Source organism: Thermobia domestica, chromosome 1 (assembly GCF_964235325.1).
Source record: "Thermobia domestica chromosome 1, izTheDome1.hap1.1, whole genome shotgun sequence".
NCBI classification, from domain to species: Eukaryota; Metazoa; Arthropoda; class Insecta; order Zygentoma; family Lepismatidae; genus Thermobia; species Thermobia domestica.
The window spans coordinates 61,579,866-61,607,357 of record NC_137454.1 but is presented as its reverse complement, the minus strand read 5'-3'; the positions used below and the strand labels follow the sequence as shown (position 1 = coordinate 61,607,357).

At 35.7% G+C, this 27,492-nt stretch overlaps 1 protein-coding gene across 1 annotated transcript in view; it reads left to right on the top strand.

The window, feature by feature from the left end:
• The first annotated feature begins 2,082 nt into the window (after positions 1-2,082).
• Positions 2,083-27,492, top strand: part of LOC145666067 (uncharacterized) — a 44,528-nt gene continuing 19,118 nt past the window's right edge. Inside the window, exons 1-2 of the mRNA XM_081733165.1 lie at positions 2,083-2,217; positions 20,204-20,384. Coding sequence (XP_081589291.1) covers positions 20,228-20,384 — 157 coding nt within the window. The 5' untranslated portion in view covers positions 2,083-2,217; positions 20,204-20,227. The remainder of the gene's footprint in view (positions 2,218-20,203; positions 20,385-27,492) is intronic.

The window sequence follows — 27,492 nt, the reverse complement described above, 5'->3', positions numbered from 1 at the left end:
TTGTACAGAAGGACAACCAACGTCAGCAACAGAGGCAACTCTTGAGTGAAGTGACATTGGTAAAAAAAATTAATATTTTTAATTATGCAATCCACGAAAAGTTAACTACGTAGATGTATGATGGCATTTCATTTACGGTGGAAATATTTAATGATTTCAGAACAAAAGTTCAACCGAAACACACCAATCACTATTGTTCATTGTCATGTATCTATATTGTATAATAATAATAATAATAATAATAATAATAATAATAATAATAATAATAATAATAATAATAATAATAATAATAATAATAATAATAATAATATACAAGGTCAGTAGTAGCCCATGCCGTCAAACCAGCATACGCCGCTGTGCAAATCCACCTCAAAAATGATTGTTTAAGATACAGAGAGTTGGCTTACAGAAAAAGAAATGTATATGCAATGAATTTATATATGGATCCGTACAATAAATCTGCACCAAGATAAGTTCACTTCTATTATTCTAAATTGTTGCAGATCAGGTTATATTATTCATGACTTATTTCAAACTTGGATCTATGTAATACCACTAGCCGTAATGCACTCAACAAGTAGTTGTGACCTTCAAAAATTAAAATGGCAAATATTAAAATGGCATCTCAAAGGGCAAAGCCGGACAGAAAGTTGTTCATTACCCCAGAGTTGAATGCCAAATATAAGAAGTGAACTCATAAAAATAGTAGATTTTTCGAAGCGAACAGTTGTTGCATACATTTGCGATTTCTGCACGTAGACTTAATGTTATGTTATCATTCTTATTTGCTTCACTAGAGTACCTTTTGTTTAGCATATGAATACTTTTCCTTTGAAATATCAAAATATTATAGATGAGTTTGTTCATATAATATCCAGAATATCTTCCAATGTATTTTTATTCAGTTTCATGTCTTCTTAAAAAAGTGAGATTTGTACTGAACAGTATGTTGGAGATTACTCCGATTACTAGGACCGTCTTGATCTAAGATATAGATTTTAGAAACTAGTTTTTTGATATAAAAGAGTTACTTGTAACTTTCTTTTGCACTCTAGTAAGTACATTCTCCAACTTTCTGTAGGCAAAATATCCCAATTTTATCAATGCAAACTTAAGAGTTATTTATAATGAAAGCTTAATCTTTCTTGAATACCTTGGGGTTCCCTGGCAATTCACAAAGAATGACTAATGTCTAAGCAACTTCTGTAATCGTTAAATTTGTAACTAAAGTAGTACAGTGAAAAAGCATTAATAATGCAATCGTGACTACCACGTAATCTGCCATAAGATAATCATTACATACTGCATTATATATATCCTTCAACATCTTATACGCGTTTACCTAAGGCATTTAAACCTCAATAATTTCAAATAGAGTTCACCCATGCTTCTTCGGCGCAACTTTCAGTGCTGCTTGTTTGTCTTCCCTCATTGACGCCCTCTCAGGAGGGTCCAACATTTCCCATGAGCTACGAAAACAATTTTTCTCATCCAAGAATACCCAATAAAATAGAAATTTGCTAATACAATATATCTAAGGCATTACGAAAATTTGCTCATTAAGAGATAAGTTTTGATAGAAAATACCATATTTGTAGCCATTTTAAGGATGATAGGATGTTCTCAATTTTCACATCTTCTTGGACTGGTAATATTTAAACTCTCTTAATATTTTTCTCCTAAACAATTTTGTTCAAGACGAACATTTGCCTCTATAAAATATGTATTGTTTGTCTTTTCAATTGCTTCCAGAATATACAATGATCTAACACTATCGTATTTTTTTATTAAAATTAACGATTGATAGAAAAAGAGTATGTTCTTTTTCAAAATAATTTTATCAGATTATACGCTGCATGAACATTTACACAAATCGATATTGTTCAATGTAAAATTTAGTTTGATGAAATCTTTGATGCAAAGTATGGTGGAATATATTATCGTCTAATATGTTTAGATATGCTCATTCCTATATTAAACATTTTCAAGACCATACAAGGCAAATTACATCAATTAAATTTTAATACTGTCTTCATAAGATTATAAAAGGAATTAGGAAAATAGTAGCAGTTCATTAATGACGAAGATAAAGAAGAAATTACTGAAGAAGTAGCTAATTTCTGAAAAACGAAAGAAAAGAAAGAATATAATTATCACAGAGTTATTTTTCTATTTACAAAGGTCTTTTCAAAATTTTCGATGCAGTTGCATACATTGGTAATCACATATTTTTGCTGTATTTATATAACGTGAAAATGTACTAATTAGGAAGCTAGAAATTTGAGTAATTTAGATTAATTGTTTAAGTATATTCTATCAAAATTTTACCTTATGTTTATTATAATTAATTTGTTTTCAATTAGATGAAGTTTTATCATATACAAGAATGCATTCAATTTCTAATACTATCACCATGTCATGTAGTAGATTGAAAGAAAACTGAAATATTTCAGTCAGAATAAAGTAAGGTTTAATGGCTAAACTGCCGTAAATAGTGGCTCCGGGTAAGGCCCACATGAACCTGTTTTCAACTTTGTATTACTATTTATCTGTTCTTACTTTAATATACGTACCTTACATACAAGTACTCTGTTTCATTTCAGGCCTTCACTATTCACTGTCAATCACAAATATTTATTATTTCCATGCTACCTTTCCTCTTTCCTACATCCGTATGCAACTGTATACTATTACTGAGTAAAATTAGTACCTTCGAAGTAATAGGTGTTACAAACTACGCACTACTCAGAAATTACTAAAACAATGAATCCTTCTCACTTTACAATGGAGGATATAGCTTCAAAACTGCTACTAAAAATACATGAATGATATTATCCTTCCTTGTTGAGTGTACCAGGGATAACATCCCGATATTTTTTTTTTTTTATTTCTACAACCCTATTATAAAATCAAATACAAAAATTCTTTCGTGGACAAGGGCGCCCATCAGGGGATGCAAGGTGAGGCGCTTGCCTCCCCCCTAGAGGAAACCGTACTTCGGAATATCGAAAACCCAATTTAATTTTTACATTAGTTACAGCAAAATTTGAACCTATATTTGAAATGTCGCGTATACTTGCCCCCCTTGGAAACCACAATATGGGCGCCCTTGTTCGTGGATTCCATAAATTTATGCCCCCTTAACATGGGATATCAGCCAAAATTTAGCCCCACTTCACAACATTTATCTCAGGTACAACTACCATCTTACTCGTTTCCGTTCTGCATTTATGTATTTCCGTACAGCAGCATACAATCCTGCGTTAGTTAATATCTTTGTTGGTTTCAAACACTGTCATATTATGCTCTACTGCTATCACATCGATCCTCGATCTCATATAGCTCAAACTTTAACATCGTTTTTTCTCACTTATTAATCAACCTACACTAATGACTTTTTAAACTTTTTTTTTTTTTTTGTTACTCTCATGGTGATATTTCATCCGATTCTGTTCATTTCTCTGTAAATTTTGCATTTCGTGGCCGCCAACCGCGACAGTTAACCGGATTTAATGAGTTAAGTGCCAGAGAGTGATGCGTCGATATTTTTATAATACGCTTTCGTATTGGCGAGTAAACGTTACCGGTAATATTTTAATGGATAAGCATAATATAATGAATATAGAATCATAATACTTTCACACGTTGATCTAGTGGCTAGCGTGTGTGCCTTTAACGCACTTAATCCCGGTTCAATTGCCGGTGGGGGCAAAAAAACTTCACAGTGACTCATTTCAATTAACCATCCGTCATCTTTAGCATAATGAGCGTAACATGGGACGTTAAACCAAAATTTCAGATAATTTCATTTCACGTAGGGGCGTATTCACGGACACTTAAGCTTTGATTATAAATAACTCTTTTGTTTTTAGAGACAGACTTAAGATTTCGTGTGTATAGAAAGCTTGGAGCTTTTCGTATTTATTAAAGTGCAGAGGAAAGTCAAAAGTAGCATTTTCCAACAAATCAGTGAGATGTTTTAAAAATGTACCAATGTTCGGGATTGCCCCAGTGGTAGGGGTAATCCCGAACATTCTGTTTACTTTAAACTTTGCTTTACGAAAGAAGCGAAATACATTAAAATACATTAAAATTATACCGTAATTTAATATTTAAATCTTTAACAAGAATTACACTGGTCGGCAAAATGAAACTTTTTTTCGCTCGCACGAACGAAAATAGGTGATTCCTATAGGTTTCGAATTTCTGGGTTCGAATCCGTAACCCATTTTTCTCCAGGACGTACCAGTTTTCAACGAAGAGGGAGGGTGTTTCAATTCTCCACCCATAATAATAATTTGCACGTTACAATTTAAATATCAATATACATTATGCAGATAAGATTACATAAAAAGTTAAACACTTACGTGTCACTTGGTTTTCCTACTCCTCTTGTAATTACTGCAGGGTGTCTCGCGTGTCACATTCCAACAGAAGTCTGCCAACATATTCACACTCCATTTACCACTGTAGCGCCTCTCCATGGTCGCTATTTGCTGGTGAAATCTTTCCCTGTGTTCGTCAGAGACCTCCCCCAAGCTGTACATTTCAGTGAAGAAGTCCAGGTGGCAATGCAGGAAGTGTAACTTTAGGGACATATTACATCCCATGTTACGAAATGAAGTAATTAACCTGCCAACAATGTCTTTGTAATCAGGTGACTTATGATTCCCTAGAAAGTCACTGCACACTTCTCGAAAGGCCTCCCAAGCCTCACTTTCCACTTCATTAAGCTTAGAAGAAAATGTAGTATCCTTAAGAACGTCTCTGATTTGAGGTCCCGTAAAAACACCTTCTTTCACCTTGGCCTCGCTGAGTCTTGGGAATAGTTTTCTGAGATGATTAAATGCTTCACCATCCTGGTTTAGGGCCTTGACGAAGACGTTCATGAGCCCTAATTTTATATGAAGGGGTGGCAAGAACATTTTCTCCGGATCTACAAGACGTTCATTAGCCACGTTCATTTCCCCTGGGACCAGTTGCTTCCTTGGCGGTCATTTTATGATGGTGTACTGATCTTTGGCTTGACTATCCCAATGACACAAGAAGCAGCAGTGCTTTGTGTAACCTCCTTGTAAACCGCTGAGGATGGCAATAACCTTAAGGTCAGCGCATACAGACCACTGGAACTTCGTACTTTATTTTCTACAATAGATTTCGCATGTTCTCGTATGTTTCTTTCATATGTACAGCATGAGCAATAGGAATGGCTGGCTTTTCATAGCCATTGTGTAGTAACACTGCCTTAAGACTTATCCTAGAGGAATCTACGAATAGCCTCCAATCTTCAGTGTGTGTTGGAGTTCAACTTCAGTTGTCCCATAAGCGATGGAATGCCACTGCAATACACCAAATCACCATCCTTTGTAAAATTAGGAACTAGGCTAAAATTAGGAAACGGTGCATTAAGTAAAATATTCAGTAAAATGAAAACATTATTTGGAAATTTAGACATCAGAGATATACACATTAATGTTTTGCTTCCAAGGACAGTATTCTTCATTAGTGCAATGTTCAAATGCGGTTAATAGGCTGAACAAAATTGGCTTCTTATGTACACTACTAGACTAAATAAATTTTGTAAAACACTGTGAATAACACACACAAAAATGCAGCCTATAATGAAGGATCAGATATCTAAAATAGGGTTATCGACTATAGAGTAATGAAGGAGGCTACTAATGGCCTAAAAAGCAAACTATTCTAATTAATAAGCTAATAACGCGTATTACCAAGACATGATCTATTTCTCAAACCAATTTCATTAACTTATTACTTACTTTTCAATATAAAGGAACTATTTTAAAAATTTTGATATTTTATTTCACACCATAGGACAATCCCGAACACTCCGGGGTAATGGCAAACATATTGTCTGGCATTTCCCCATGAGACACCATTTTATTGTTAAAGTTGAAACTAATTGTTGACTGCATACAGGCTAGTAAGATTACAAAGAACTAATGCTCAAATATAGGGGAATATATAGTTTTATCTGTGACAATATACATAAGATAAGAACCAACTTACCTTGCTCAGATTGTTGATTCAACGTTATAAGTGAATCGACAAAAACAACAAAACGTCTCCTTCCTGGCAATCCACTCAACTGACTGTCACCAAATTTATGCTATACTTTTGCAGGTCTTTCCGCTAGCATGCAGGAAAATCATCTGTTTTCTAACAAGCTTCCTTGGGCGTAAACTTGGGTGTTCGACATTACCCCAGTGTTCGCGAATACCCAGGTTTCCCCTATACAGATAAACATTTCACATGTCCAAGGTAAAATTCTGTCTCTCAGTCATTTGCTGAAACTTAGTTGACCTCACTATGTTTCATCTGAAAACAAACGAAGCTACTAAAGTAAAATTCTTTCCTCAAAGTAAATTGGGCTGCTGCAGCTGAAGATCCATTGTATAGACTTTGCAAAATTAACAAGACGAAATCATTATTCATAACTGAACATACATGTGTTTTGTAAGAAATTTACATTAGTGATTTGTTTTGTATGTAACGTATGAAGAATAGTAAATAATATATACCTAGATAGCAGCGCCGTAACTTGGAATTTTATGGCATAAGCATTAATATTTTCCCCCTCCCTAGAAAATATGACATGAAATCCCCCCCTAGAATTTAAAACCTTAATAAACATTTTTTTATTATTTGTAGAGGCTCCAGTTGGTGTTTTACTGAAGTAAAGGCCAGATTACATTTATGCTTGATCTTAGAGAAATATACTTTCTTCAGATGATTGGTTGAGTTATTTTAAGTATAACGCCCCGGTCAGCAGCGAGGCTATATGAGACGTGGACCTACTAATTAACGTGGAATCCGAACCACATGAGCTCCCGTCGGGAATCAATCGAACACGGGTCTTTTACGCCAAAGGCGCGTCCGCCAACTGCTTAGCCACGAAGGAGCTCGCTTCAGATGATTAGGTAGCAGCAGCACCTTATATTGTTCTTATCTAAATGGTATAGTGGGTCTATTCCATGCTTCACTAGTTAACTTGTAGGGACAATATTTGACACAGTTTAATGCCTTAAGAAATATACAGGGTGTTTCAAAACAACACCGACAACGTTTGGGAGGTGATTCCTCACACCAAAATAAGACGAAAAGTGTAGACCAACCTGGGTGCACAAGTGCTTCCTTTCGGAGCTATAGGCTGCCGAAAATATATTAAAAAAATTAATTTTAAAGGTCCATAGCTCCAAAACTATGGGACCTACTGAAGTCGGGTCAAGACTTCACTTAGGAATTAGTATGTGCCCTATCCAAAAATCCATGTTTCTAGAATCCTAAGGTACCCACGCAACAAATTTTATAGAGGCAGTTTGCCTACGGGTATGTAATTTGAAGTACTCACCTACTACCTCTATAAAAATTGTTGCGTAAATACAGCAGGATTCTGAAACATCGATATTTGGATAGGGCACTACTAGTTCCTAAGTGAAGTCTTGACCTGACTACAGCAGGTCCCATGGGTTTGGAGCTATGGACCTTTAAAGTTCTTTTTTTTTCACGTTTTCGGCCTATAACTCCGAAAGGAAGCATTTGTGCACCTAGGTTGGTCTATATTTTTTGTCTTATCTTGGTGTCAAGAATCACCTCACAAACGTTGTCGGTGTTGTTTTAAAGCACCCTGTATATTGCTTCTGGGAGCACTAATAGTAAATATTTTACTGAAATAGGCACAAATCGCGTTTTAGTTTCATTTAAGAGTTCTTTTTCTTGGAGTGTGGTGAAATTTCATGCTTCATTTTCACTTTCGTGTTCGTATCGTATCATATGGAATAGGAAAGTTTTGTCTTGAAGTGTGATCCCTCAGAAATTATGTCTCGAACGGCTGGGAGCTTAAATGGATAGGCAGTTGTCACCTAAAAGTTGCGGCCCTACTAGGTGGTGATCTGAGAGGTAGCACAATGATGATAAAAAATGAAAGCAGGTCTTATATAGACGATATAGTGTACTTTTGTATGAGGTATATATACTAGGAGCTTTGGAAAAGATAGTCGCCAGTCCGTGTTAAATCGGTATTTAGCAGCCTTAAATTGAAAAGAAGGAAAGGAAGAACTTTTGTGGGTGTTAATAAGTGATAGTTCCAAACGTTAGCACAGAGATACAAAATATTTTAATAAAATACAAATAAGATATGAAATAAGGACGTCATGATTTCGAAGTGAGGCCCATTTGATAAAATTACATTTTCTTTGTTAAGCTGTTATGGCCAAGGATGCAAATAACCACTCGCCCGGGGCGAGTAGTTCATCGGTGCGGGCGAGCTTTAATATCATACCGAAGGTAAGTAAACGACTTCTATTGTGGGATGTGGTCTAGTAGCTTTTTTCTTGGGCTAGTAAAATTTTGTTGCTTATTTGCATCCCTGTATTCGCTTGTACACCATTTCTAACATGGTCAGCTTCTACGAAGACACCAAGAATTGATCTCCACGTCTACCAGCTTCGATTGGCTATGCCCCTGTCCTGAGCAAGTTATGTTGAAAACTAAAGCTAGTTGTGATAATCTCTTACAAGTAGTTAAGAGATTAGTCTGAACGTAATCAGTTGCGTAAGAGTTAGTGGTGGCTCTGCTAAGATTAACCTAATGCCTCACCTATTCGCTAGCGTTTTCAGAAGGATAGTTTGGGGGGTGCGAAAGGTGGATTTCCTTCTAAACGATGAACGTAGGCTTGAAATACGTCTCCGTATATACACACATAAAATCAAACAACCATTATCAATCCACTACTGGATTAAGAATTCTTTTTCGCAACCATCGATCTTAGACAATTCTTTTCCGGTTACTCTGCAGTGCTTTTCTGATTTCGAACCTTGTACAAGACGTTACCTTGTACCCTTCTTGTATCTTGATATTCAATCAAGAATTGCTTTTATTCATTGACCATCATTTCTTCTTCTAATATGTTTGGTCCATTTCTTCAATGCCTTACTTTCATGATAAAATCAGTAACTCCTGTTACCTGTTTGATTCATATTATTATTTTCCTATCTTTGCGGTGATTCCTGACATACTTCTTCGTTTTGTAGAGTGCGTTTGTTTTATCTTGGCAAGCTTCCCGCCAGTCCACTTGATTGGCTTTAAAGTACTTTCTGCTAGCACTTATGTGAACGTTTTAATCCAATAACCGTCTTATTGGCTTTGTTGTGTAGGTGACGTTAGTTATCAGCCAGCCTATCAAATGAGGTCATTGCTATTTGGCGGGTATTTGAAGTGCTCAGTTGCCACACGCGAATAGGTGTGTTACAGTGATTTGTGAGTTGTGTCGCGTTTTGCTGTTTCCTAGCGTATTGTAACTCGCAACTTAACTGCGGCGTGGCAGGAACGCGTTGCAGACAGATCCATCCTTTAGGTGGGAAGCGTGAAAACAAACATACTCTAGTCTGTAGACAGTAAATCGCAAGGGTGTAGCCAGCAAGTTGAGCTAGAGGAGAGTATGATTTTTTTTTTTTTTTTTAGAGAAAGGCGGGCATTCTACTTATTTAAGACAAACCTAAAGCCATGGAAGCGTTACTAGCTCATTATACATATACATATTACACACACACATACATATTATTATTAGCTTCCGGCATACGGGAGCTTATAGTTTCACTTCAGGTATCTGTGTGTGTGTGTGTGTGTGTGGTATTTTATTTCTCGGTAAGTATTGACGGATCTGTACGAAATTTAATGGGCAAATTTAAATACCTGGTCCACTGTCTAAGGAATAAAAATTGCTATATTTGGTGGCCTAGCTCGGCCAGGGACAGCTTGGGCTCGATACAGAGGCTGTGTTCCACAGCTTTGCACATCGGGAGCTTCTGAGATCAGTTCACAGACTGTGTTCTCTGTTTTATATTTCCAATATGTTACATTTTTTAAACCGGGTCTTGACAAGTTCATGAAATTAGGATCACAGGTTGTAGGAACTGTACAAATAAGCAATTCATAAGAAAATTAATACTGTATATGGAAGTGCATTTGTTTAATTGCGTTTATGTGAGTATAAGTTGTTTATAAAAATACTCTTAAGAAAAAATGAGATCAAGGTCAAACACAGTTAGGGGGTCATATTATGTAACGTCTATTTTACTCCATCCTTCCTCCTTGTCACACTTCGCAGAACACCTTCCCACCTTTGTCAGGTAACACTTTTTGATTTTTGTTTAGTACTAGTTTTTGCTTATTTTGGGGGTATTACAATAAAAAAAAAAACTAATTTCTAGTATATGTAAGTGGCGTAATGACAGAACTTATTATTACAAAATACTTGTATTCTAGATAAATTTGTAGCGTATTTTTCGCCAACAAATCAAAGTATTAGAAAACGGTAATACCGTTAATATTCTAGCCCCTTAAGGTTGTTTAATTAATCAGTCTTAATTCTTCGATATTACATATTGTCGCTTTCCCAAGATCACACCTATTCTTTTAGGTCATCGATGATTGGCGTCTTTCGAATCCCGGTTGGAGATTACAAAAATTTAATTTCATAATCATTCACTTTTATTAATCATTCGTCTCTTAGGGCTTTACAGTAGGACGTTCAATTAAAGAATTTTATTTAATTTTTCAAAATGTTAGTCTGATAATAAGATGCATACTATATTGATTTTAGCCTTTGTTGCTCACTCACCAAAGCGTAAGCGTGCATTATGGCGATAGCCAAAAACAACTATAAACTGCTTGGCAAATTTTCCGCACATTTAGGGTCTACATACCCAGTCATAACGACTTCTAGAATAACTGAAATGACCCTCTTTTTATCGCATTTCGGCAGATACACTCATGTCTCGTCCAGAGCACTGGCACAAATCCCGGGGGGATGAGAGGGACATGTCCCCCTCAATCTTGGAACTGGGGGGCTGTCCCCCCAATAATCCGATTTGAAATGTGTTTTTTGGTGGGGAGAAATGTGATGATTTGTGTCTGACTGCCACTTCATCTACTTTGCCTGATATACGTATAATATAAAACAGGTTCACCTCAAAAGTCAGATTCATCTACCGTAATATGAGTCTCATCTTCGCTCCCCGTCCCCCCGAATAAGCCTCAAATCAGCCCGCCTTCCAATGCTGAAGAGACAACTCTGCTCTACTGATTCTCTACAACATTGTTCTTGAACTTTATAAATATTTTGAACATCGCTAAAAAAAAAAAAAAAAAAAAAAAGTCTTACCCGTTCCCCCCAATGTTGAAGACAGATTTGCGTCGCTAGTCCAGAGTCACTACAAACTTCCACTTGTCCTCTGCAAGATGGCGTTCGTACAGCTTTTGACAGTTCCTCTTCTCCTTGTTATGTGAGGGGCGGAAGTAGTAGGGGCCCGCGTATATGCAACTGAGTCAGCAAAAATATTGGTGACGTCATAGGTCAAAGGTCAATGACCGTGGCCCGGGGTCAATGACCTAGGGGTACCTAGGACCACCCCCTCTAAATTTTGGCAGGGGTACCATGGCCCACCCCCTAAATTTTGGCAGGGGTACATAGGACCACCCCCCTTAAATTTTGGAAATTGCCAAATCTAAAAATTTGGTATGGTAGCCTAGGACCATAGTATGTACCTCTATCAGTATTGGGTGTCTATGTCGTTCCCTTTCATGGGTAAAAAATTGCCAAAAATTCAAATTTCGGGGGTTTTTGACCTAATTTATCCCCTTTGATGAGGTATTATTACCCTATATAGTTATATGGGCGTATACAGGGGTTCATTACCTTTTATAACATATGGGTATATTAATGCACCCCTTGAAAAATTTGGGAGGGGTACCTTGGCCCACCCCTTAAATTTTGGAAATTGACCAATTTAAACATTGGGTATTATAGTACAGGACCCTAATATGTATTATGATAAATTTGGGTGGTCCACCTCGTTCCCTTCTAGGGGTACAAAATTGCCAAAATATAAACGTAAGCAATACGTTATACCACGTGTTTGGTTTTTGGTCGATTTTATCCCCTTTGATGAGGTGTTATTATCCTATATAGTTATATGGTCATGTATAGGGGTTCATTACCTTTCATAACATATGGGTATATTAATGCACCCCTTGAAAAATTTGGGAGGGGTACCTTGGCCCACCCCTTAAATTTTGGAAATTGACCAAATTAAACATTGGGTATTATAGTACAGGACCCTAATATGTATTATGATAAATTTGGGTGGTCTACCTCATTCCCTTCTAGGGGTACAAAATTGCCAAAATATAAACGTAAGCAATACGTTATACCACGTGGTTGGTTTTTGGTCGATTTTATCCCCTTTGATGAGGTGTTATTATCCTATATAGTTATATGGGCGTATACAGGGGTTCATTACCTTTCATAACATATGGGTATATTAATGCACCCCTTGAAAAATTTGGGAGTTGTACCTTGGCCCACCCCTTAAATTTTGGAAATTGACCAATTTAAACATTGGGTATTATAGTACAGGACCCTAATATGTATTATGATAAATTTGGACGGTCCACCTCGTTCCCTTCTAGGGGTACAAAATTGCCAAAATATAAACGTAAGCAATACGTTATACCACGTGGTTGGTTTTTGGTCGATTTTATTCCCTTTGATGAGGTGTTATTATCCTATATAGTTATATGGGCGTATACAGGGGTTCATTACCTTTCATAACATATGGGTATATTAATGCACCCCTTGAAAAATTTGGGAGGGGTACCTTGGCCCACCCCTTAAATTTTGGAAATTGACCAATTTAAACATTGGGTATTATAGTACAGGACCCTAATATGTATCATGATAAATTTGGGTAGTTCACCTCATTCCTTTTAGGGGTACGAAATTGCCAAATTTTAGTACAACCACGTGTTTGTTTTGGCTCAATTTATCCCCCTTGGATGAGGTTCTATTACCTTATATGATTATATGGTTATGTATATTGGTCCATTCCGTATTATAAGACATGGGTATATTGATGCACCCTTTAAAAATTTGGGAGGGGTACCTTGGCCCACCTCTTTATTTTGGAAATTGCCCAATTTAAACATTTGGTATAATAGTATAAGACCCTAATATATATTACTATAAATTTGGGTGGTTCATCTCGTTCCCTTTCATGGGTACGAAATTGCCAAATTTTAGTACAACCACGTGTTTCGTTTTTGACCTAATTTATTCCCTTGGATGATGTCCTATTACCTTATATGGTCTTGTATAGGGTCCATTTTCTATCATAAGACATAGGTACATTGATGCACCCCGGGAGGTGTACCATAGCCAATCCCTTAAATTTTGGAATTTTTTCAATTTAAGCATTCGCTATCATAGTACATGACCTCAATATGTATCATGATAAATTTGGGTGGTCCACCTTGTTCCCTTTCATGACTAAAAAAATGCCAAAATATAAACATAAGCAATATGTTGTATCACGTGTTTGGTTTTTGGCCCAATTTATCCCGTTTGATGCGGTCTTATTACCGTATATGTTTATATGGTCATATATATAGGTTCATTTCATATCATAAGACATGAGTACATTGATGCATCCTTTAAAATTTGGGAGGGGTATCTTGACTCATCCACTCAGTTTTAGAAATTGTTTAATATAAGCATTTGGTATCTTCGTACAGGTCTTCAATATGTACCACTACAAATTTGGATGGTCCACATCGTTCCCTTTCATGGGTAAAGAACTACCAAAAATCAAATTTCGGAGGTTATTGACTCCTATTTAGCACGTTATATGGTTTATTACCTCTATATGTTTATGTTCTCTTTTAAATTTGGGAATTATAAAATAACATAATTTGGTAAACGTTTTCTAGGACCCATTGGTGTTTCTCTTATGGCCAAATATTCAAAATTTAAAGGTTATTAACCGGCTTTATTATTAAATGAGTACAGGATTTATTACTTTTTCATAAGACACAGGTGTATTTGTGTACCAATCTTAAATTTTGGGAGGGGTACATTTCTTATTGTCATATCAATAATTGGTAATTGTTCTTTGGGTAAATCATTGTGAAATATTAGTATGATCACGTGATCAGTTATTGACCTATGATGGGATTAGGAGTCCAGGACATTGGTACATTTAAACTTTGTAGGATAATTTGAGAATGCGTCATTGGTATTGATTATTACAGCCAAATATAAACGTAACCAATACGATGTACCACGTGATTGACCTTGATGAGGTAGTGTACAGGGATACATAGCTAACCTTATTGAATCTTATGACTCATAGTCTTAAGGGAATACATGCTACAACACTGGCAAAGTTATTGTTGATGTAATTTGATTGGTTGATCACTATCTTTCGTGCAATCTGATTGGCTGATCACTATCTTTCGTGCAATCTGATTGGCTGATCACTATCTTTCGTGCAATCTGATTGGTTGCTGATTTTCAAATCTTTGCTGCATTCAGTTTTAAGTTTTGTTTAACATTTAAAAATCTTGGTTTCGTTCAACATTTTGGACTCACTGATAAATATGATCAAAACCGTTTATTTGTTAATCGAATAGTTAAAAACCGGATAAAGTTTGACGGTTAACCGTGAAACGTAAAATTTTTTTAGTTTGAAATTTTTTGTTTGAATTTTTTTTGTTTCAGAATTTTGTTTGAAATTTGTTTCAAAATTTTTTGTTTGAAAATTTTTTTGTTTGAAATTTTTTGTTGCAAAATTTTGTTTGAAATTTTTTTGTTTAAAATTTTTTGTTCGAAATTTTTGTTTTGAAATTTTTCGTTTCCAAATTTTTTTGTTTAAAATTTTTTTGTTTCGATTTTTTTTCGTTTCAAAATTTTGTTTGAATTTTTCGTTTCCAAATTTTTTCGTTTCAAAAATTTTGTTTCAAAGTTTGGTTTGACATTTTTAAAAGTTTGTGCATTCATTAGTAAAGAACCTGAACTGTTTAGAACAAAAACCTCTGGCAACATTGTGGTGCTATAGTACACGTCAGAACATGGGGTTGTACTTGAAATGAAAAAACACAATTCATTAAAATGGATCATTTTATTACACTCCACATACATCCATACCAGATATATGATCTGGATATTGTCGATACAATGTATTTTGAACTTCTTGCACTAGTTTGTCTTTAGCATATAATTTTAATTCCAATTGAAGTCTTTTAAGGTCTATTGCAATATCAATTGGTGGAAACTCAATGTCCATTTGATCACAAATAAACTGTTTATCTATACAGGTATGCACCCACGAACGATGTTGACAACCATCACAATATCTAGATACATGTTGTACAATATGCATAACACATTTTTCAAAATAGTACTTTTTCAGGAATATACTTGTTTTGTTGCACACTTCCACTGCATGTTTAACACACTGGAATACGCTGATGAATTTGTTCCATTCAGTTTGTGTTAGATACACCATGTTGCGAGGGACATGGAATGTACTCTTTTTACGTAACAGCACCATCTTCTCTTCGAGGACTGTACGCATCACAACTTCATGATTTGAGCCTAATGATTTGACTATGGTCACATTTAGCTCATCATGAAAATAATCGTTCATTTGGTCGATTCGTGAACATAATATTTGCCATTCTTCACAGGTCAGTTGTACACCAAATTGTTCTGCTTTTCCCAATCGAATCACTGGTTCAAATGTTCTAGCACTGATACCAATCATCACATGTTTTGTTTGAAATATATTTATTGGATAATAGCTTGCGAAGATGAACTCTTTATCGTTAGAAGTACACATCTTTCCTCCTGAAAAGCACTTGCTCAAATGATTTCGTGGGATGACAGTGTATTGGTTGATTTATAGAACTACGGCTGACGTCATTGGAAAGAAATGTGCTGACGATTGAATTCATGGTTTCATCACAGTCGCTGACGTCATGCTGACCAACCAAATTCATACAACTATGTCTGACGTCAAAGGAATGTGCTGACATTTGAATTCATGGTTTCATCACAGTTACTGACGTCATGCTGACCAACCAAATTCATACAACTATGTCTGACGTCAAAGGAATGTGCTGACGTTTGAATTCATGATTTCATCACAATTGCTGACGAATCTGGCTGTGTACTAAATTCAAATTGATGACTTCGACCCAAGAGTCTTTTGTAACATAAAGATACAGATCCAGTATTTAAGAAACGCAGCACTTCTTCTTGTTTTGATGCTTCCATGGGTAAATATCTTGCTGGTAAAATTATATTCTTATCATTTTCAAGCTTCACTACGATTCTTAATCCAAACTTTGTAGGGATCATTTGGCTAGCTAAGATTCTATAAGGTACATTCTGTTGTAAATCAGTAATCTTGGTAAATGATTTCATCACATCACGTGTGTTTAGAAACTGTAGACAAGTAGCCATGATGATGTTATCATGAATACTAACTCGAACGATACTTATATATGAAGCAAAACTGATGACGTTGCAACATCATGTTCTGACGTGTACTATTGCACCACAATGTTGCCAGAGGTTTTTGTTCTAAACAGTTCAGGTTCTTTACTAATGAGTGCACAAACTTTTAAAAATGTCAAACCAAACTTTGAAACAAAATTTTTGAAACGAAAAAATTTGGAAACGAAAAATTCAAACAAAATTTTGAAACGAAAAAAAATCGAAACAAAAAAAATTTAAACAAAAAAATTTGGAAACGAAAAATTTCAAAACAAAAATTTCGAACAAAAAATTTTAAACAAAAAAATTTCAAACAAAATTTTGCAACAAAAAATTTCAAACAAAAAAATTTTCAAACAAAAAATTTTGAAACAAATTTCAAACAAAATTCTGAAACAAAAAAAAATTCAAACAAAAAATTTCAAACTAAAAAAATTTTACGTTTCACGGTTAACCGTCAAACTTTATCCGGTTTTTAACTATTCGATTAACAAATAAACGGTTTTGATCATATTTATCAGTGAGTCCAAAATGTTGAACGAAACCAAGATTTTTAAATGTTAAACAAAACTTAAAACTGAATGCAGCAAAGATTTGAAAATCAGCAACCAATCAGATTGCACGAAAGATAGTGATCAGCCAATCAGATTGCACGAAAGATAGTGATCAGCCAATCAGATTGCACGAAAGATAGTGATCAACCAATCAAATTACATCAACAATAACTTTGCCAGTGTTGTAGCATGTATTCCCTTAAGACTATGAGTCATAAGATTCAATAAGGTTAGCTATGTATCCCTGTACACTACCTCATCAAGGTCAATCACGTGGTACATCGTATTGGTTACGTTTATATTTGGCTGTAATAATCAATACCAATGACGCATTCTCAAATTATCCTACAAAGTTTAAATGTACCAATGTCCTGGACTCCTAATCCCATCATAGGTCAATAACTGATCACGTGATCATACTAATATTTCACAATGATTTACCCAAAGAACAATTACCAATTATTGATATGACAATAAGAAATGTACCCCTCCCAAAATTTAAGATTGGTACACAAATACACCTGTGTCTTATGAAAAAGTAATAAATCCTGTACTCATTTAATAATAAAGCCGGTTAATAACCTTTAAATTTTGAATATTTGGCCATAAGAGAAACACCAATGGGTCCTAGAAAACGTTTACCAAATTATGTTATTTTATAATTCCCAAATTTAAAAGAGAACATAAACATATAGAGGTAATAAACCATATAACGTGCTAAATAGGAGTCAATAACCTCCGAAATTTGATTTTTGGTAGTTCTTTACCCATGAAAGGGAACGATGTGGACCATCCAAATTTGTAGTGGTACATATTGAAGACCTGTACGAAGATACAAATGCTTATATTAAACAATTTCTAAAACTGAGTGGATGAGTCAAGATACCCCTCCCAAATTTTAAAGGGTGCATCAATGTACTCATGTCTTATGATATGAAATGAACCTATATATATGACCATATAAACATATACGGTAATAAGACCGCATCAAACGGGATAAATTGGGCCAAAAACCAAACACGTGATACAACATATTGCTTATGTTTATATTTTGGCATTTTTTTAGTCATGAAAGGGAACAAGGTGGACCACCCAAATTTATCATGATACATATTGAGGTCATGTACTATGATAGCGAATGCTTAAATTGAAAAATTTCCAAAATTTAAGGGATTGGCTATGGTACACCTCCCGGGGTGCATCAATGTACCTATGTCTTATGATAGAAAATGGACCCTATACAAGACCATATAAGGTAATAGGACATCATCCAAGGGAATAAATTAGGTCAAAAACGAAACACGTGGTTGTACTAAAATTTGGCAATTTCGTACCCATGAAAGGGAACGAGATGAACCACCCAAATTTATAGTAATATATATTAGGGTCTTATACTATTATACCAAATGTTTAAATTGGGCAATTTCCAAAATAAAGAGGTGGGCCAAGGTACCCCTCCCAAATTTTTAAAGGGTGCATCAATATACCCATGTCTTATAATACGGAATGGACCAATATACATAACCATATAATCATATAAGGTAATAGAAGCTCATCCAAGGGGGATAAATTGAGCCAAAACAAACACGTGGTTGTACTAAAATTTGGCAATTTCGTACCCCTAAAAGGAATGAGGTGAACTACCCAAATTTATCATAATACATGTTAGGGTCCAGTACTATAATACCAAATATATAAAATGAGCAATTTCTAAAATTTAAGGGGTGGGCCAAGGTACTCCTCACAAATTTTTAAAGGAGTGCACACATGTACCCATATCTTATGAAAGGTAATGGACCCCTATACATGACCATATAACTATATAGGTTAATAACACCTCATCAAAGGGGATAAAATCGATCAAAACCCAAACACGTGGTATAACGTTTTGCTTACGTTTATATTTTGGCAATTTTGTACCCCTAGAATGAAACGAGGTGGACCGCCCAAATTTATCATGATACATATTAGGGTCCTGTACTATAATACCCAATGTTTAAATTGGTCAATTTCCAAAATTTAAGGGGTGGGCCAAGGTACCCCTCCCAAATTTTTCAAGGGGTGCATTAATATACCCATATGTTATAAAAGGTAATGAACCCCTGTATACGCCCATATAACTATATAGGGTAATAATACCTCATCAAAGGGGATAAATTAGGTCAAAAACCCCCGAAATTTGAATTTTTGGCAATTTTTTACCCATGAAAGGGAACGACATAGACACCCAATACTGATAGAGGTACATACTATGGTCCTAGGCTACCATACCAAATTTTTAGATTTGGCAATTTCCAAAATTTAAGGGGGGTGGTCCTATGTACCCCTGCCAAAATTTAGGGGGCGGGCCATGGTACCCCTGCCAAAATTTAGAGGGGGTGGTCCTAGGTACCCCTAGGTCATTGACCCCGGGCCACGGTCATTGACCTTTGACCTATGACGTCACCAAAATTTTTGCTGACTCAGTTGCATATACGCGGGCCCCTACTACTGCGGAGCATATGAACTTGAGCCTTAAACGTCTTTACCAGATGTAAATGTTGACCAATTATGGCAGAACATTAAACTCCTCTTGCTATTGTTCTGTTTGAGACAATTGGTTCTCATTCGCACCAAGGAACGCATTTTTTGCATGACATCGGGGATATATCCAGGGCCTCCGGTATTTTCGATGGTTAATATTGAAGAGGCCACCAACAGAGAGGTTTCCCATTTTGTTGCGGTTCAACATACTGTTGATCCCTTCTCTTGACAAACGGAACCTTTTGTCATACACTGTTTACTTATAATCAATGTCGGAATGGGTATAATGTAGTTAACACTCTGGAAGTCAATACACAGGATTTTTGAACTGTCAGCAATAACTTAATTTCACTTGCATGATATCAAATTGGTTACCACAAACCTGAAACGACCTTCCGTATTACATGCATGAACATAATTTCATTATATTGTTAATTTTATTTTCATGCTTCAACATAACAACTAGCAGCCTTAAGATACATAACTTCAATGACCATTTTTCTCCACATTACTACTGAGTTCATTCAGTAGGAAAAGGCTAATACAGAATAAATTCGTCGATTGATTGATTGATTCACTACATATTTGACTTTGATACACTATTTGACTTTATTTCTTATTTTTAATTCGGATTGCGTACAAAATTTGCAAAACTGCAAATTTCAGTTAAAATATATCCATATCTCTGTTTCAAACATTTATTTAATGAATTTAGTATGTGTTGTGCAATTGTTTATGCAGATGAATTATAGTTTTGACTTTATTTCAGCTGGTATAAGAAGCGTGAAAAATAATGGGACCCATAGAAGTCTTTATTTGCCACCTTATTCTGTTATGCTCAGCAGGTTGGGGATTCTTACAAATAGATGGTTTGCATTACACACAAAAATACGCTACCTACTGGTTTGGATCTGCTATTCTAGCCTCCGTTATTGGTTTGGCTCGGCATAGTAAGTATAATAATTTTTAAATTTAAAATTAATTGCAGACTATATCATTTCTTATACTTACAATTTTGGGGCCTTGGTGACTCCAGGGTAGTGCGCTTACCTCTGGCGCGTCAGGTTCCTGGTACGTTCCCAGCTCCTACAAAATAGGCTTTGCAGTGAACAAACACTGTTTCCATAGACTTCTTCTGAATTTTCTCTTTTTTTTTTTTTTTTTTTTTTTTTGTCTTTGCATCATTTCACTATTGTCAGCTATCTCATCATGACCGTCGCTTTTAGACTTGGTGCATAAACGTTGGAGGTTAAACTAAAAATTACTAACAATTTAGGGATGTCCATATCTAAAGTCTTTTCAGCCTTAGAACAAAGTAGACGTAAACAAAGCGAAATGTATTGCTCCGTGGCTCACACGTGCTTCAGCAGCGAAAGACGTGAACAGCAAGATCGTCTGCTTACTTACTGTCGTCGCATAATTTCCAAAGTGTAAGGCTAACGTTGGTTGTTAAATAATAAACGCACTCACACTGACTACTGCTATGCTGGAAATATGTATTTTCTTAAATCAATTGCAGCTATACGGTTCTGCTATCGCCTGGGGAAAAGTGCAACAGAAACTCTAGGAATGTTGAGAGCAGCCTACAAAGATGACGCTCTGCCACGAAGTACCGTGTTCTGGTGGTTCAAAGAGTTTAAAGAGGGCCGAATGACAATCACGAAAGCTGGTGGACCAGGTGTATCAGCATCAGCTGTTACTGAGGTGAACATTAACACGGCAGCAGTCATTGTTAGAGAAGATCGCCGCATCAGTATCGACAATCTGGCAGCCGCACTACGCATATCTCATGGCAGTGCCTTCAAAATTTTGCATGACCACCTCCACATGAGCCGAGTGTGTGCGCGTTGGATTCCGCGACTCCTGACACCAGAGCAGAAGGCCGTTCGAGTGGAGACTTGCAGGGAGCTGTTGCAAAGATTTGAGGATGGTGGAGACGCCTACCGCACCGTGCGACTTTTTTCTATTCCCTGCCCTAAAATCCAGACTGCGTGGACGCCGCTTCTCCGATAATTCCGAGGTTCTGAAGGCATCGGAGGCGGTTTTGAAGGACCTCTCAAAGAATGGCCTGCGACACGTGTTTGAGGACTGGAAGACTCGAATGAAAAAGTGCATTCAAATGGGCGGGGACTACTTTGAAAAGGATCATGTGCCTGTTGCTGAGTAATAATAAATTGCCTAGAAAAAAAATCAGTCCAAGTCTTTCTTGACTAGCCCTCGTATTACCTTCTGATCCCTCTTTTTGCCTTACTTTTTAAAACATAAGTTTTATGTGTTTTAACTCGACAGTATCTTGTAATATAAATTAATGAAAATTTATTGCATCATAAATCTGTTTTAAATTACGTTTCCTGTGGTCTATTGTCACTAAATAAACAACCTATAAATCTATTCTAATTATGAAAATTCATAATTTTCGATTACAGTTTTGCACACAATTTACTCGTGCAATTTTGGACGAAAGCGAGCATATTCATAAACGTAACCATTTCATCCCCAGTTTAATCTAACATCTCATATTTCTCCCAGTTTACAATAACAGGACGTAATATCATGTTATAATTTAATAATGTAATATGTTAAAAATCAGTCATGGATTAATATTTATCCATTTTCATATCTAATGTAAATGGTACTTCTTTTTAATTTTAATTTTTTTAATAAGTTTCTGTTGTTTACTGGTGTTGCAGTCATTACACAAGGCCTTGCTAGCAGAGAAACACAAATACACATATACATTTTTATACACAAGACACTTTTTAACTTTAAAAAAAAAACAGTGATATACAAGTATGGCTGAATGGTATGGCTCGTAAGACTCAAAAATAAAATCCTGTAAATAGAAAGAAGAGAAGCAGATCAATAGGAGGAGGCGAGAGCTCGTAGACAAACTTGAGGGACAGCAATAATAGTCAAATTAAGTTTATAGTAAAAACAACACCACTTTTATCAAATACAAGATCTCTAAACTGGTAGTAATTGCAAATTTCTATTCATTAAATTACAATGCAATAAAAAAAATCAAGTAGTCAAAACTTATGTTAGTTCTCGTCAAGGGTGCCGATTTCTCTGTAAATTTGAGGGCAGCATTCAGGTGCAGAAGACTTATATGAGGATTTTAATACAAATTGCAATCAAATTATGCCAAATATTGTATATTCATAAATAAAATTAGGGGGCCCACATGAGCTTTGGGGGGCCCGGGCCCCCTCGATCCTCCCAGAATCGGCTCCCTTGGTTCTCGTATGCATTGTTTACAACCCTCACAATATAAAAAGATATATAGAAAAATTTTAAAAAGGTACATCGAATATAACGCTATGTTTATAGCACAGGGTTCTCTGTTATGGGGCAACTAAAATACTAAACTGTATGGTATGTAATTTGATACAACATTAAAAGAATCATGGGAAATCAAACAACTTTTGTAGAGCACCGTTTACATCCGTCATGTGGGGCACCGATTACGAAGTTGACACCATAAAGCTTACAGTTAAATGGTTGTTACCGTTGAATTATGAATTCTTTCATAGTCAGATATAGCTCACAGTTAAATGGTTGTCACCGTTGAAGTATGAATTCTTTCATAGTCAGATAAAGCTCACAGTTAAATAGTTGTCACCTTGAAGTATGAATTCTTTCATAGTCAGATAAAGCTCACAGTTAAATGGTTGTTACCGTTGAATTATGAATTCTTTCATAGTCAGATATAGCTCACAGTTAAATGGTTGTCACCGTTGAAGTATGAATTCTTTCATAGTCAGATAAAGCTCACAGTTAAATAGTTGTCACCGTTGAAGTATGAATTCTTTCATAGTTAGATAAAGCTCACAGTTAAATGGTTGTCACCATTGAATTATGAATTCTTTCATAGTCAGATAAAGCTCACAGCAGTGTTGGGTAAGTTACTTGTAAAAATGTAACGCGTTACAAGTTACTTTACTTTCACTTAAAATGTAACGCGTTATTTGCCTCAGAAAAGTAACCGTTACCCTACTTCGAAAGTAACGCCGTACTAACGCTTTACTTTTAGTCCGAAACTTTGAATAGGGAAAAAAATCTCATTACTTCAATTTTCCGTATTATGTTTATGATTATGATTATTATTATTATTATTATTATTATTATTATTATTATTATTATTATTATTATTATTATTGCAGATTCTGATTTTTCCCAATCATCGTAAATGTTTAGAACTGTAGGTTGATAACAGTAGCGTTGCTATATCCTTTCATGTGGACAGTTACTTTATTGGAAATTTGGTGTGCTTCGCTGACTTCATAAACGCAATATTGCACATTCTGAATCGCTTTATGTAGATGCAAAAACAAATTCTTACTTGACAGCTATACGAACATTTTCATATAATGGAACACTGACTAAAATGCCATACTGCGTTTTAAAAAAGTGACTGTTTATTATTATTCTGCTAAATTAATCATAACATTGTGTAAAAATTAAAAATACAGAGTATAGAGTAACATTGCACTATAACCAATAAAATAACACATGAACTGGGGTGAATCAAAACTTGCCCGTAACTCTAAAATCGATACATGCTTTTTAAAGCTAGTTGTTGTAAACTCTATAATCAACTGGACTCTAGAATACGCAAACTGATATGAAAGAACTCCAATATTACATAGCATCAACAAACTATTTTCTAGTAATAAGATAGGCCTGCTCATCAGAACACAGTTTATTCATATTAACTCCTTACTGTATACCATTAATTATGGCACCCTAGTTGTTGATAAATATTTCTCACCTCACTTCAGACCAGGGATAAAAGTGAGGGGGGAGCGCAGGTCGACGTCGTCCACCTACTTTCAGAAAATATCTGTGACGTCCCCCTTTCTAAAGAAATATCAATGATCAAAGATTGGCACGGGGACGGTGTGACGTCATGCGTCCATTTACCATTTCAGATCCACTTTTACCCCTGCTTCAGGCACTTTACTTTTAACTTCTATCCACCATCATCCTCAGCTTTTAAGAAAAAGTACTCTTTCAAATGTTCGAACTGTAAAATATTTTCGTTCTAGATCTTTATAAAAACAACACCAATCAAAGTAAAATAGACCACCATTGCACTTGTAGTTCACTCGCTGAATGTATTGATTTGGACCTGTCAAAATCTATGACAAAAACTTCCAGGTGCTTTCAATCAGTACATGTGATTTTCCTGAGATTGTACTCATCTTCCTAAAACAGCAATTGGCAATAAGGTCTTATCTGTTTCTCTGTATGTCGGTGACTGACAGTCGGCCACTGACATAGTTCATGCTCCATTTCACCATTCTGAGAAATTCACTTACAAGAAAGAAACATTAGTTTCCGAAAAAATATATATATACGCCTACATATATTGTAATTACTTACTCGAAATGCAACGCAAAAAAAGTAACGCAAACTAGGTACGTTACTTAATAATTTGTAATGCGTTACCGTTACAGTTACTTTGGGGAAAATGTAACGCGTTACTAGGAAACGTTACTAAAAAGTAACGCGTTACTTGCGTTTCGTTACTTCCTAAGACTGGCTCACAGTTAAATGGTTGTCACCGTTAAAATATGAATTCTTTCATAGTCAGATAAAGCTCATAGTTAAATGATTGTCACCATTGAACTGTGAATTCTTTTATAGCCAGATAAAACTGCCATTTATTAAACGGTGCCCCACACGAAAAACGTCTTCGTATATAAGAGTAGATATCAGGCACTATGGATGAAATTTGATCCCTCCCGTTCTTAGAATTCGATATCATTTCCTGGAATTCGGAGGCAAGTTTCGACAAGCCTTTAGTTGCTATGTTCATAGCCTTTTACGGCTACCACAGAAGCCCGTGGGAAAATTTTGGTTTATTTTAACCCCCGTCACCCCCTACTCCTCCTGGAAAGCCAAAGAGCATAAGCGATTTAACCCCTTGGTCCTATTCCCACGAAATGTCTGTAGATTATAAACTGAAAGCATGATATTCAAATGATCGAAGCTTCTCAGCAGATTGTATGAAATTGGTCTTAGTTGCTAAGGTAAATATTATATTTCATAATTTTTTAAAGCGTGGGATTAGACACAATATATGAGTCTCATAACGAAACACATACCCATGCAAAATCGGGTTGCTTAGCCCCTTGGCCCTATTCCCACAAAGTGTCTGTAGATTATGAACCGAAGACGTGATATTCAAATGATCAAAGCTTCTCACGAAATTGACTTAGTTGCTAAGGTAAATATTGTATTTCACGATTTTTTTTAAGACGTCGGAAAAGAAACAATATATGAGTCTCATAACGAAACACATACCTATACACTCCTCCCCAGACCTCCTGCGAATGGATTCCAATGATTGAGCATATTCTAATAGCGGAAGCTTCTCATAGCATATCATATTGTTTAAAAACGTAGGATGTGAAATCTATATATATAAAAGAGAACGCACAAAATCCTTTGTCCGCTCATCACGCTAATACGGCTGAACCGATTTCTTTCATTTTTGGGGGGTTGTTAGGATTTGGACCCTAGATGGTTTTTATCATATCACTTTAATTTTTAATTACCAGTGTCTTGAGATAATTGACCAATCAGGTGTCCATACGTAGAAAAAATCCTTTGTCCGCTCATCACGCTAATACGGCTGAACCGATTTCTTTCATTTTTGGGGGGTTGTTAGGATGTGGACCCTAGATGGTTTTTATCATATCACTTTAATTTTCAATTACCAGTGTCTTGAGATAATTGACCATTCAGGTGTCCATACGTACAAATCCTTTGTTATTAGTTCATCATAGGTATAAAAATAAACGTATTTATATGCAACCCGCATGACCCTGTGACTCGGCGGGTTAACATAACTGACAGGCGCTATAAATCACTTGAAAGCGAAAAAGTAAAAATTATCTAAGTAACAAAGTTTATTGCGTTCCGGGATGACCGCAGCGAAGCGGGGCGGGTTGGGGTGACCGCAGCGAAGCGGGGCGGGTTAACATAAATGACAGGCGATATAATGTTAACATTAGTGCAATCTTCTATGGTTTTTATCATATCACTTGAAAGCGAAAAAGTAAAAATTATCTAAGTAACAAAGTTTATTGCGTTCCGGGGTGACCGCAGCGAAGCGGGGTGAACGCTGCTAGTGTGTTATATGGATATTCACATGATGACGTCTGTTATGACAAGTAAATCGATATCATGTCCTGGAATTGGGAGGCAAGTTTCGACAAGCCTTTAGTTGTTATGTTCATAGCCTTTTACGGCTAGGTTCATGAAAAAAACATGCCTTTTCTATTCGTCTTGTATTGGTTAGCTAATTTGAATTCCCAAGCCCCACCCCCTCCCGCAAAGACTCTTGGACGGCTACCGGATCTTCATCAGAGTCCTTTCAGTTATCACGATTGAAGCCTACCAATTGATTGTGATTTCAGTCTAAAACTGTAGTGTGTGTTTTGTGCTTTCAGTTATCACGATTGAAGCCTACCAATTGATTGTGTTTTCAGCCTAAAACTGTAGTGTGTGTTTTGTGATACCGGTCGTTCTTATTAAAATAGGTAAGTAAAAAATATATATGTTCTTTCTTCATTTAGTTATAAAGGCACTTGAAAGAACAAGTGTATTTATTCATAGTTCCGTTCAGGTTCTAACATTAAAAAAAAACACAGACACATACATACATATATGTAAATGTTTGTTTTGCTAATCTCTTTCTTTCTCTGTTTGCTAGCACATTGAACTCCATCTTAAAAGGGTTTAGTTTCAAGAGCAACAGAGAAGATAACATTGTCAAATGTTTTGATGATTCGTTTTGCAACTAGTTAACAGACTGACGAATGATAAAAGGTACAGTACATTTAATTGTATGTTAAATCATATTATGTCTGTATGTGTCTGTAGTATGTGCTTGGGGGAGCCTCTGGAACATCGAATCACTTCACCTTTAAGTAATGATAATAGAATAAAAAATGTGGAACGGGAGAAAAAAAGAAATTAAATCTATGAGTTTTAGTCCTATAGTTGACTACTAGACTAGTGGAGAGGGAAAGTGATGATGAGAAATGA